The following is a 12,973-nucleotide window of genomic DNA, read 5'->3' as shown; positions in this document are numbered from 1 at the left end:
AAGTCGGTGGCAAAGTGATTACGGGCGCTACCGCAGCGCGCGACGCTGGAGTGCGCGTCCCCGCCACCAAACAAGGCGCGCAGGTCGTTGTTTCGCGCGACGACCATCATGTCCGCCGACTCCTCAAAACGCTCCAACCTGATAGATGTGTACGTCGTTTCTTTACACTTACAGCAACTGTGCGCGCTGGATGACGCGTCGGGACATGCAGAACATACCAGTCCTTACACCACCACCTCTCGGGCCACCTTGAGGGTACGACGCTCGACCAGCTCGGGGATATCCTGAAGCCGCGCGTTGAGCAGCTCAAGAACGTTGCCGAGCTGTTTGGGAAGCCGTCTGACGCGTCGAAGAAGAAGGTCGACTCGGGCTCGGTCACGCTCCCGGACGGAGTCGTTCTCCGCGTCGAGGATGCGGACAAGGACTTCATCCACGCACTTAGCAAGAAGTTCGACATCGACCAGGTCCAGGCACTCATCCTCCTCCGGTCTTTCTTCTACAATGAAGGTTTGCCTGCGGACATCGGAGGCTCGGATTCGTCGTCTATGGTCGAAGAGCTCGTGAACGCTATTACGCCGTTCTACTATTCGGAGCGGCTACACGTTCTTCGCACTCTCATTCCCCTATTCCGTGCCCTTCAGTCACAAGGGACTCCGATTTTTGAGATTGCAGAGACTTACATTCCCAAGATCGTATCCGACGCTACCCAGTTCGCGCAGTCGCTCCTCGAAGAGTACTCAAGGAAGACATACGCGGAGGTACCTGAAGGCGCGCAGGAGGACCCGAGGCAGGCTTCGGCATGGGCTAAGCAAAACGCGAAGGAGCAATTGGTGATGCTGGAGGTGCTGTTCTGGACGATGTGGGGGCATGCAGCATGCAGCGGGCCTTTGGTCGCGAAGATATATGAGACCGCGTACCAAACGCATCTGGGGTCCCAGCAGCAGAACTCGACGCTCCTGCTTGATGAGGAGAGCGTTCAAGTTCTACAAGATTGTGCGGTGATGTGGATCCTCATCACCGTGGAGGTGCTCGAGCTGGAACGCGCCTCAGAGACCGGTGCCATTGAGATGTCTGCGAACCCTACGGACAAAGACATCTACTGGAGCTCCCCCGAGCACCTCAAGCGGATACACCAAACGGTCATTTCGCAGGGGAACAGCAACTTCGTATGCGTCTACATGGCGTGGACGGTTCAGCTCGGTCGTTTCGCGAAGGTCGCACATGAGTCGAGGGAGCTGCCCACTTCGTACGGGAGCTTCTTCCAAACCGTGATATCCAGCACGCAGTCGCGGGATGCGGGGCAGGCGGTGGACCGCATGAAGGACATCGGGCTGAGTAGCGATGCGGGCTTGTTCCGCTTGTTGCATACCCTCCTCACCTCGTCGCCAGTCTTTGTTACCTCTGCCGCATGGAGGACAGGCTCTAGTGTGACGGATCCAAATACAGTGGCATACAGATCTGTGATGAAAGGTTCGTGCTCATTAAGTGTATGTTTGAGTTTCGTATAACGATGTGCATCAGGATTGCTTATCTCCGTCGTTGAGTTGGTCCCAGTCGAGATGATCGCCGACTTCGACGGGTTCCTCGAAGTTTGGATTGCTCTCTTCGGTCGTAGCGAGCCTCAGTCCGTTGTTGGAATCTGCTGTCAGTTCTGGCAAGTGGACTGGCATGCCGACACCTTCCGTCGTGCCATCGTGGATGTCGCTCGCTCGCGGTGTCCTATCCAGGTCCGACCACTCCTCCGGCTCCTTCGTTCGCTCACAGGGACCGGCTTCCTCGACACAGACCCGTTGTCCACCGTGGACCATATCGAGGCAGACGAGCTCTTGACCGCCGATCGCAACCTGTGCACGCGCGCCGTCTTCAGGTACTTCAACGAACTACCTACATTCACCCAGGTTGTCCATATCAGCCAGTGTACGGGTGCGCATGCACTTTATGAGAAGCTCCCCGAGCGGTATGGGTCGTCGTCGGCCACCCCAGGGCCGTCATACATGAACCTCCGCCCTATCCGGCTTCCTGGTGGCTCGAATCTACCCGCGAAGTCGGTCGGCAAGCTCCTGAGCAACGATGGTGGCGACCTCATTGTAGTGGCATGGCAGCACCGTCATTCCGGGTGGAAACTCGTCCTCGAGTTCCTGACGGACTACGTCAACCGTCGCAGGACACACTCTAGCTCGGGCGGGTCGTATCAAGACGTATCCTTTGGCGCACGCAACCCCAACCAGCCTCTCGCACTCAAGCTCGAGGACATCGGTGTCGAGATGGACCATAACGGGGACGAGGATATCGTCATCGATTGCCTCGACCTCATCCGCAGCGTCGTTCAGGACAGCCCGGACCTAGCGCAAGAACTTCTGCTGTCCATGGAGAGTGGCGATTCTGTCGTGTCGCATACCATGGCAGAGGCACAAGCCCCTGACCTCGTCCAGCTCACTACAATGATTCTCGAGGAGAGTCTCTCCCGTTCCGTTGGCCAACATCATGTCGCGCCGCGCACACAGCTCATCACCTCAGCTATGAGTGTGCTCACTGCTCTCCTTGCCGTGCCCAGTCACTCTAACCGCGTCTGGCTATACATCCGGTCCACTGCCTCTCTCTTCGGAACCGACCGCGCCTCAGGAGTCGCATCGTCTGTACTTGCCTCCGAGCGCTTGACAGGTCACTACACCATGACCCTCGCCCTTTTGCGCTTCGTGGACGCGTTATTCACCGAGGCATCTTCTACGGTGCTTCTCGTCACGCGCCAAAACCCGAAGCTGCAGCAGATAAAGGAGGAGGTGCTCATGCGTGCGACCCGATTCGTGCACTCGGAGATCTGGGTCGAGCACATGGGCTGGAAGTACGCGCAGTTGGGCGACCGCTTCGAGATCGGGCGACGGGTGACGACGTTGTACATGCAGATATTTAATCACGCTTTGCCCGCGCTGAAGGACATGCCGTTCGCCAAGCTGAGCAACGCCGTCGCAGATGCCCTACTGTTCAAGGCAACAACGTCGACGATCACCCCGCTCGTGGCCTCCCTGGTCGCCGGGGGTTCGATCTTCAACGCATTGTACAACTCCCGTAGGCACGGTGATGCTCGACGCCTCGTGTATCTCCTCGAGTCGCACCTATCCCTTACTCGTATCCTGCTTACGTACAAGCAGAAATCATCCGCTTCCACGAAGGTCTGCCTCCTAGAGCAGGCGCTTTGCAGTCGGGCAGGCCATAATTCCTCTTTCGAAGGCAGTTCGTTGAAATCCAGTCCAATCGATGCGTTAGCTGCGTACGTCAAGGAACGAGGAATGGGACCCATTGTTCCAGTTACCGCGACGCAGGTTCTCTTTGCCCTCTGCTCGTCCCTCTCCGCCGCCGAGACGTCGACATCAACGATTATTGGCCACCTGTCTGACCCCGAAGCTACTGTCTCCATCATGGTTCGTATCATCCAGCACCCGTACGACGACGCGCTCCTTCGCGGTGCGGTTTGGAACTTCATTACTCTGGCCGTAGACAAGGAGCCCGCCCTTGCCCGCCTGTTTGTGACTGGCCAGCTCCGCATGCCAAATGCGAAGGGGAAGGAGAAGGCCGAAGACTCGGGTGGTCCATTGAAGGTTAGCGCGCTGAACGTCGCTTGCGACATGCTGGAGGAATGGAAAGAGTTGTGGGAGCCTAATCCGAAGCTGCTCGCATCTTTGTTGCGTTTTCTGGACGTCGTATGGCAGCACGCGCACGAACACAAGGCGGTATTGGACCCGATACGCAAAGATTCCAAATTCTTCGACCATCTTGGAGGAATCATTGCCGAAGAGCTTGGGCCAGCTCCTGATTGCGCGACGGAGAGCTACGTCGTCACGGATGGAGTCGCTCATTCAGACCATCACGAAGCCATCTCCGGCTACTCATACCGCAGTGCTGCGAAATCCCACGCTGCTCACATACTCGCCGCCGACATTCAAATGCACGTACAGTCTCAGGGATCAAAGGACAAGCCGCCAAGCTACAACGCCATCTCATCCACTCTAAGGTCAGAGGATCAAATCAATGAACTCATCCCTGAAGCAGCTGCAAGCTCCTACCGACCTGAGCTCCATGACGAGTCCGCAGACTTGTTAAAAAACCACTATCCTACCCTCTCTCTTGACCATCTCCAAGCACAGGAGCCCATAGTCGAACGAGAGTACGGAGACGACTTCGCATTCTCAACCTCTCTAGCTCGTTTCCGCCTCCAGATCTATGCGGCCGATGATGAGGTCCAAATGGAGGAAGCCATCCGCAATTTGCACACCATCAACCTGAACTTGTCTCTCGCGCATGTCCAGACAGCACTAGCAGAAGCATGGCACTTTCTCCTGCTTCAAGTGATCCCGTACCTTCGTGGAGACGCCACCGTGCGCCCTCACCTCCTATGCCTTGCTGACTCGCTGTCAAGGGACCTTGCTGCTGAGCAACGTTCTGGGGAGATGATGTCTACTATCCATACTGCACGACTGTCTTTGGTGCTGTCTCTGCTAGAGGTCGCTTGGTTCTCTACGTCGGACAAGAAGCAGGAGGTCGAAACGTTCATCGCTCTCGCCAAGAACGTTCGCGGTATCATCCTCAATCCTGCTCAATCGCCTGCAAAGTCCGTTCTCGGTCAAGTACCTGTTCCCTTCCATCGGCCTCTCCTCCAGATACTCTATTTCTGTGCTCGTCATGCAAGAAGTATATCACGGAGATCCAAAGTGCTGAACGCCGAGCAACGTCTTGCCATCGCTGCGCTTTTGGATGCCACCCTTGTATTCGTCATCGACGCTGTGCGAATTACATTCGACAGAGCACGACTGACTCTTGACCTAGACATCGACCTGGACATGGAGTTACTCGTAGCTGTCTTCGAGCAGAGCACGCGGCCGGACCTCAACCCCTCGCCCAGTCTGTGGCTAACGAGGTGCCAGGAGACGGACGTCGTTCAAGCGAGCCTCCAGCTCTTCAGCCGCATGGACGTGGTCGGCCTGTCGGATGTCGCCCTCCTTCGCGCTCGGAAGCAGCCGCTCTACACTCCTCACGTCTTAACCTTCCACATGGCCATGGCGAGTATCACGCCCGCGGCGGAGCGACTCGCCAGCGAGGGCCTCCTGGTCGCGTACTTGGAGAATATAATTAGCCGCGCCATCCGCGAGGGCAAGGTCGATGTCACAATCCCTGAGCTCCCAGGGGAGCAGAGCCCCGCGCATCATACGTACTGCTCCATGCTCGCCATCGTCGCGGGTGTCACGACGGCATTGGGCAAGCATGGGCAATATTTCGAATCGGAAGTGTGCGGTCTCTTACAGTTCTACAACGAGCAGATCCACCGGGCACTTTCGTGGACTATCGATGACCCGCTCACCCTGCCACTCTTGGAGGAGATCGAACAGGTCGTCAACGTCTACGCAGCAATCGCTCGCGGCTCGGCGGCGAGCTCGAATGATGCTGTCAAGCGGGTCCTCCAATCCTTCACCGCCGATGCCTTGTTGCTCATGCAACAACTCAACTATGCGCTCACCCACCCCAATCACCTCGCCAGTGTCTTTGAGCCTATCACCTCGGAGGAGCGTACACGTTTCGAGCAAGACCGGGCATCCTCCTCCGTAAAGACCCCGTCGGAGGCTGTCGACCCCATGAGGCGCCCGTTCCTCGCACGGCTCATCCACCGCCTCTACCGTCTGTCAAGCACGGTCTTGTCTGCGTTGATTGATATCAGCGGAGCCGAGACCGTCCTGCTCGGAGAGCCTGAAGACTGGCAGGTGTCACAGGCGTTGATCGTCCCGGTGAGTCTGCGTTCTCGTAACGCCTCGAGACCTTTTACTTACGGCAATTCCGTCGATATAGCATTCAAAGGTCGTCCTTGGCGAACCCGCATCGCTTGGAACGCTGCTGGAACTTGGCAACGCCTCCCTGGACATTCTTCGGCTCCTGGTCGACCGTCCGCCGACACAGGCGTTGACACCGGCGACGTCGAACGACAAGGCCCTCGATGTCCGGGACACCGTAGCGGTCGTCCGAAGGAACCTCGAGGCGGCGCTTCTCTATGCCGTCACACAGCTGGCGATGTGGCTGTCAAAACCGGAGTTCGACGCACCGTCGAACGACGCCGACGGGGATGATATGGTAGTTGAAGGACAACTAGGAGACTCGACGTCGCTCAAGGAACGGAGGGCGCGCAAGGCGTCGATGACGATGGCAGAGCGGCTGAGGAGAGGAATGAAGGGAGAGATGGCGGCGGACCTGCAAGCCTTGCTGAACAAGGTGAAGCCTGTGATTGCAAAGAGCACAACAGTGCTTGGCATGAAGGACGTGGACTTGACGCAGGCATTGTTATATTTCGTGCAGGAGCGGATATCCGTCCCAGCATAGAATTGACGTACTTCTCCTTGTTTGTGTTGTCTCACGTATATTTCTTTTCTGTTTTGTAGCATGTAGTGAATAGGCTCTCGCAACGACTTGATAATTGGGCATCGCTCGGACGCAGAATTGAGGGTAGCGGTTAATCATAGTCTCGTCAAGACTTCTGCACCTGTTTCTGTGATCAGAACCATATGTTCGGCTTGGGCTGCCCGAGCACAATTCTTCACCGATGACGTTAGCCGGCTATTTCATGAGAATACCAGATGTTCTATACCTCTGTTGACACTGTCCAGCCGTCAGGATAGGTGACTCCGGAAGGATCGTCACCTTGCACGATGGCCGGCTGAACCACACAGTGTAAGATAATGCGACTGATGAAGTTAAGGGAGGCAGGACTCACCTCGATGGTAAAGCAGTCTCCCGGTTGCATGATTTCTGGCTCGTCGTTCACTGCAAAGGGATCAACTCCTTCAGCCAACCTGGTTCCCAGACCATCCAATTTCTAAACTCGCAACACTAACAAACGTGATGAATCCAAGGCTGACGATGGAATTCTTGCCCGATACCATGTCCAGTGAATGCGGAGGAGACAGAGTAGTCCTTTCCTCGCAGCAGCTGGTGAATGGCTTTGCCGATGTCCTTGAATGGTCTTCCGGGTCCGCATGCCGCGATACCAACCTCAAGGGCAGCTTCTGTTATGCTCACGAGCTCCCTGCCCTTCTCGTCCTGCGTGTGGTCGGTCAGGTCAGCGCGTGCCTACATGCATTCGTGGGAGGGCACGTACTACATCACCAATGAGGAATGTGCGGGACGTATCCCCATGGAACCCGTCCAGATATACCGTAACGTCCACGTTCACGATGTCGCCGTCCTGCAACGGCCGACTGCGTCACGCAGACAGGCGTATTCGTTCAGTGTCATGTCCGAAGTAGTCTCGTTCCGGAAGGGCTCAACTCGTCTGGTATCCCATGCACCAAGATGTTATTCACGCTCGTACAACATGACTTTGGGAATCCTTTGTACAGCAGGGGGGATGGGTAGGCTTCATGCTCGAGAATGAACTCGTGCACGCCCATATCAATGAAGTCTGTTGGGTTCCCTGGCTACATGATTGAGTCAACCCTCGTATCTCGCAGGCGTACGACGCAATACGGGGCGTGTCTCCAGGGACTAAGTAGCATACTCACCTGGGCCAGCAATTCCGCAAATTGCAACGTCTCCGCGGCCAGCTTCGCAGCCCGTCTCAGCTTCTGCAGATCCTCCGCATCAGTGATGAGCTTGCGCTTCGCCCTTGAAGGGCCTCCCTCCAGAACCGCGTCAGGATTGCTCGGGTCGGGCACGTATGAAGGCCTGGTTATCTGAGGAGGGACTCCGCGAGGTATCATATGCGACGTTCCCCAGACAAATGGCTCTTCAGGAAGAATTACTCCGTAGAACCCATACCGAAGGTCGTGTTCAGAAGGTTCTGCAGACTGAGGCTGCTCTGACTCGGAAGTTATCTGCCGCTTGAAGTGCGAGAGTGCGAGAGGTTGTGTGCGGCGTTGTCGAGCATGACCAACTAGGGGACGCGGTGGCCTAGAGAGCGTAGATGCAGCGCGAGACAGGGAACTAAGTGAACGCATATATGTACGAGCCGAAGGAACTAGCGTTCGCAATGGTAGTGGACAAGCTTGTGAGATAGGCTTCGCTTGCGCTGATAGGCCATAGCTATAAGCCATAGCCACCGAACGCACACCAATTCCTCATCCGAGACAACATCCAGAATGAGATTAGCAACAAGCGAAAGCTAACGATACATCGAGCTCAAAGCACACAGCAATCATAAACGAGCAAATGCGAACTGAATCCGAAGGGCGTATGGCAACTCAGAGGCGCGAACACGCCAAACTATGTCCAACCCCTGGCCGCCCCGCGCCCTCCCCCGTGTCCTTTCTCATTGTTCACGACAAACACCGCGTCCCTCAATGTAACCGCCAACCGCCCATCGTCGTCCTTCTGCGCCTGCTGTGACGCACTCTTTGGCTGGTAGGGCCTTGCCCACCCGCCCGCGCTCGTCGAACTCGCCGCTGGAGTCGTCGTTGTTGCAGGGGTGCTCGCCCTCGCTGCCACGGCAGGCTTTGGCTTCGGCGGGGCTGCCGTCGCCGCGCTCGCGGCTGACATCCACGCGTACTTTCCCGTGCCTAGCCCTGCGGCCTGGCTCGCGACCGCGTTCGACATCTTCTTGCGCACGTCCTCAGACATGTTCCGCGCTGTTACGCCCGGGCCATCCTTCTTCTTTTTCTTCTTTGGGCCCCCACCGTCCTCTCCGTCGGCTGCCGCCGCATCCGTTCCTGCCCCGCTCGCTGTGGTGGTGAGAGCCGCGGCCTGGGCGGCTTGCGCATCTTGCCGCTCTTTGCGTTCTCGCCGCTCCTTCATGTCTTCCTCGCGGTATGCTTTCTGCAGAGCTTCAAGCTGCTTGCCGACGTCCGAACGGACCTTAATGCTCCACATGGGTGTCCCGTCCTCGTACGTGCTCGGGGGACGGTCAAACTGCGTGTCCGTTCGGTGTCTCGCGGCGGCGATCATCGCGGTGATGAGTCCTTGTAGGCGGAAACGGAGGGCGAGGGCGACATAGTCGATCGACTCCTTCGAGACAGTGGAAACTTTATGTGTTGTGCCCGTGGCACGCATCTTGCTTCCGAGATACATAGTGTCAAAGTGGGGCTTATCGGGTTGTTTGCGCGAGCGGTCTTCGTAGGGACGGTAGGAGTAGTATTGGTCATTTGTGCGCTGTAGGGTCTCCTCTTCCGCCTATAGCGAGCGAAATATGATTGCGATGGGAGACTTGGAGAGAAGGCTGAAAAGACGTACCCTGAGGTCAACCCCCGCACTCCCTAACGCGTCATTCAGCGTCGCAACATCCGTAGTATCCACTCCAGATTGTGATTGCGTCTGTGTCTGCGGCACTGCTTGTGCAAGAGGTCGGACGACCGTGGAGACGTTCGTCTGGGCCACCTGAGGCGTCTGCACATGCGCCTGGGCCTGGGTTGCTGGTGCGGTCTGAGTTTGATGCGTCTGCTGGGTGTATTGCGGGTAGTGGCTGTAGTTTGTCTGGTAGTGGCCGTATTGATAGTGCGAGTACGGTGTAGTCCTATACAGAGCAATCAAAAGAGAGCGACGACCACGTATGCGTCGAACTATTTACGCAGTATGTTGCGGATGCTGGGACTGTTGCTGCAGTGCCGGGTCTATAGGTATTTCTGAATGGGACACATGAGCTACACTTCATAACAGAGGAGAGAAAGCCCGACTCACGACTTGCCGTCGGCCATGTTGCGGCGGAGAATGTAGTCGTGGTAGGTGGGGACTGTTGGCTGTCTTCCGCCTTCATGGTGGTCAGTTGAGAACCGCAAGCAGTCAAGTGAGCACACTGCTCGGCCGGGCGACGTGGTTATGGCAGGAAAGCACTTGTAGCAGATCAGACCAGCCCTAACACAGGAGGAGACCGGCGAAGAGAGACCGCAGAGACGAAGCACAAGCTGGATATGCGGATGGTGGAGGAAGGTGTTTTGCCACAACTCAGGCTCGCATTCCCCGCGTAGTAGTGTTCGAGGTCTCTTACCAAATGAGGGAAGTGGGACCCCGGGCACTCACATGATCGAAGCTATACTGCGCTCGCCCACGGCTTGAGTGCAACTCCCCTCCTCTCTCGCTAATCCAGCAATGGTATACCGTTATCCTGAACTTCATCATATTGGGCCTTGCTGACTTTTGTCAGGTTGTATGCCAATACTACCTGCGCGGCCAGTGCAAGTTCGGAAACAGCTGCAGGAACGAGCATCCGCGTGATGGCCAAAGACAAGGCGGCTTCGGCAGTGCGTATCCAATTGTCTCTGAATGCCCCTCCTACCACATTCGGCTACCAAGTCTTGTATCACGAGCCTCTTTAGTCTAATGGTTACGAAAATGACATAACAGACCACTCTTGGACGGCATCTGGTCCTGGAAGCAGCTCAGGAACCCCCGCCACATCCTCACTATTTACGTTCGCACCCCTCCTCTCTTCCTATCTCAATCCTCGTCTGACCACATCCATCGATGTCCAAACAACCTCCTGCTATGAACTTCAGCCTTGAATCCATTACGCGAGACCTAGAGAGCGAACGTCCCATATGGCCGTTATCGACGTACGGGCCCGCCAAGTACCAACCCACCCTCATGACAGGCCTCGACATGTCGCCGGAGGAGCTGCGATTCAAAGCCGTAGAGGCTGCGCGCGTTGGAACGACACAAGACTATGTACGTCCCACCTCCTAACCTTACTACGCGCAAACTTTTGCCAACCACCCCGCCACAACAGATGAAGTTCGAAGAGGAGAGGTTCGCCGCTGCCAATTCCCAATATGCGAACGCTCGCGCAAACATACAAGGCCTGCACCAACACGCTGTCAAAAACCATGACGCGCACCATTCTGGTGGGATCCCCACTGGATACACGCCCGGCTCTTCGTCGGCATTCGGGAGCACCTCCGCGTTCGGCGCGCCCGCATCCTCCTCCGCGTTCGGGAAACCCTCAGGGTTCGGCGCCTTCAGCGGTAGCGGAGGAGGCTCAGCGTTTGGCTCAAACGCGACATCCAACAACACGACCTCGGCGTTTGGCCAGTCGTCGTTCGGCCAGTCGTCGGCGTTTGGTGGCGGAGCCGCAGGAGGTTCAGCGTTCAGTAAGTCCGCGTTTGGGGGAACATCGTCTGCCTTTGGCGCTCCGACGACTGCGTTTGGTCAGCCCGTCGCAGGCACGACTGCGTTTGGCCAGCCGGCGTCGGGGACTGCACCATCTGCGTTTGGCCAGCCTGCGCCGGGCGCCACTACCTCTGCCTTTGGGGCTTCTGCGCCTGCAACGTCTGCGTTCGGCCAGCCGGTGCAGGGCGCGTCGACATTTGGCCAGGCCGCCGGGGGCACGACTTCGGTGTTCGGGAAGCCTGCAGGCACACCGTCCGCCTTTGGTCAACCCTCACAGGGGACGACAACTTCTGCGTTTGGTCAGCCCGCGCCTGGGACAACAACGTCTGCCTTCGGCCAACCGGCACAGGGCGCGACGACCTCGGCGTTCGGACAACTAGCAGGTGGAACCACGACGTCAGCCTTCGGCCAGTCGTCTTTCGGCCAGTCAGCATTCGGCCAACCCGCTACGACGGGCTCGATATCAGCGTTCGGCCAGCCAGCGTCAGGCACCGCCACGTCCGCGTTCGGTCAACCCGCGTCGGGCACCACCACGTCAGCTTTCGGCCAACCAGCACAAGGGACGAATCCTTCTGCGTTTGCGCCACCGAAGTCAGCCTTCGGAGCCCCGCAAACGACGTCAGCTTTCGGCCAGTCTTCATTTGGCCAGAGCTCATTCGGGAAGCCGACCACGTCTGCATTCGGCTCGACAACAGGCCCTATCGGTGGGGGGTTCTCTGCATTCGCGAACCCTTCTGCTCCTGCTCCAGGCACTACGCCTGCCGCTGGCAGCACTGGCGGAGGTGGTGGCGGAGCTTTCTCCGCTTTTGCCGGTGGACAACCGTCTGCATTCGGTCTAGCTGCTGCGACTAAGGCCCCTGGTGGATCCGTCTTCGGTCAACCATCACTAGGCAGTGGGAATGCCTCCAACACAACATCTGCGTTCGGGGGCGGGAACGCGGCGTCGACTACCGCGCCTACATCAGCATTCGGCACCTCTGCGTTTGGCGCGCCCCAGACCTCAACACCTTCCGCTTTCCCAACCTCGACCGCTGCTCCCGTCCAATCAGCCTTCAGCTCGAACTCGGCCTTCTCGCGACCTAGCACAGGGGCATTTGGGTCCAACGTCATTACCCAAGACCAGCCTTCCACCCTTGGGCTCATCTTCAACTCCTCCGCCCCCAATCCTACCACCCCAGCCGCGAAGCCCCCACCGATCAAGCCGGACTTCGCGAAGGCACGGAAGCTCAAGCTGTACAAGCCGGGCGCGAGCAAATATGACGACCTCCTACCGCCAAATTATATTGACTTGGTGCCGAAGGAGGCATTGGAGCAATTCAAGAACGAGAGTGAGAAATTTGATTGGGCGAAGATACCAGAGTGGGTTCCGCCCAAGGAGTTGCGGTAGCCCCCACCGACGCGAATACGGCACGAGAAGCGGATCGGACTATGGACTCACTATACATGGCTATGGCTGCATACTACTTAAGTGAGCATCTTGCGCGCATGTACTCCTACATACTTCTCTACACAACTCGGTTCCCATCAGCATACTATACGGCATTCATTATGACTCACTGGCACTGTTCTTGCAATTGTACCCATTTCGGCAAAGGCATTGGGTGGCAGTGAACGAAGTATCACCCTAAGTCATGCGGATTTGCCTATACAAGTGGTTCCATACCAGCGTGTCAATTATGGTGCACACAAATACGGCAGCAAGATCAGTGCTTCCCGCCTAGTACATATGAAGCGTGGACGCCCGCCGCAATTCGTTGTCGCCGGAGATACTTTCGAGCTTCGGCAATAAGCACATACATATACCACCAAATATGGTCAAACAACGTCGTAATAGGTTACATGGGATTGGAAGAAGCTCAGACCGATCGTATTCACAATAACTCATTCGCGATGCTCCTCTGAA

The 12,973-nt window shown here is 57.0% G+C and overlaps 3 protein-coding genes across 3 annotated transcripts; 1 reads left to right on the top strand and 2 right to left on the bottom strand.

Moving 5' to 3' along the window:
• Positions 1-108: 108 nt before the first annotated feature.
• On the top strand, positions 109-6,360 carry DICSQDRAFT_58800 (uncharacterized protein; the record flags this gene model as incomplete). Its single annotated transcript, XM_007364828.1, has 4 exons — positions 109-149; positions 212-1,470; positions 1,522-5,774; positions 5,836-6,360. The coding sequence occupies 4 exons, from the start codon at positions 109-111 to the stop codon at positions 6,358-6,360; spliced, it is 6,078 nt and encodes a 2,025-aa protein (XP_007364890.1).
• Positions 6,361-6,494: 134 nt separating this feature from the next.
• On the bottom strand, positions 6,495-7,973 carry DICSQDRAFT_58532 (methionine aminopeptidase; the record flags this gene model as incomplete). The annotated part of the gene is made up of 7 exons (XM_007364827.1): positions 6,495-6,572; positions 6,626-6,694; positions 6,752-6,801; positions 6,873-7,077; positions 7,136-7,235; positions 7,306-7,454; positions 7,539-7,973. 7 exons carry the CDS (start codon positions 7,971-7,973, stop codon positions 6,495-6,497), a joined length of 1,086 nt encoding a protein of 361 aa, XP_007364889.1.
• Positions 7,974-8,238: 265 nt separating this feature from the next.
• Positions 8,239-9,721, bottom strand: DICSQDRAFT_58605 (uncharacterized protein; the record flags this gene model as incomplete). The annotated part of the gene is made up of 4 exons (XM_007364826.1): positions 8,239-9,141; positions 9,202-9,481; positions 9,536-9,590; positions 9,649-9,721. 4 exons carry the CDS (start codon positions 9,719-9,721, stop codon positions 8,239-8,241), a joined length of 1,311 nt encoding a protein of 436 aa, XP_007364888.1.
• Positions 9,722-12,973: the final 3,252 nt, after the last annotated feature.

This window comes from Dichomitus squalens (genome assembly GCF_000275845.1).
Source record: "Dichomitus squalens LYAD-421 SS1 unplaced genomic scaffold DICSQscaffold_10, whole genome shotgun sequence".
NCBI lineage: Eukaryota > Fungi > Basidiomycota > Agaricomycetes > Polyporales > Polyporaceae > Dichomitus > Dichomitus squalens.
The sequence above is the reverse complement of the archived record's forward strand: the minus strand, read 5'-3'. Positions and strand labels throughout refer to the sequence as shown.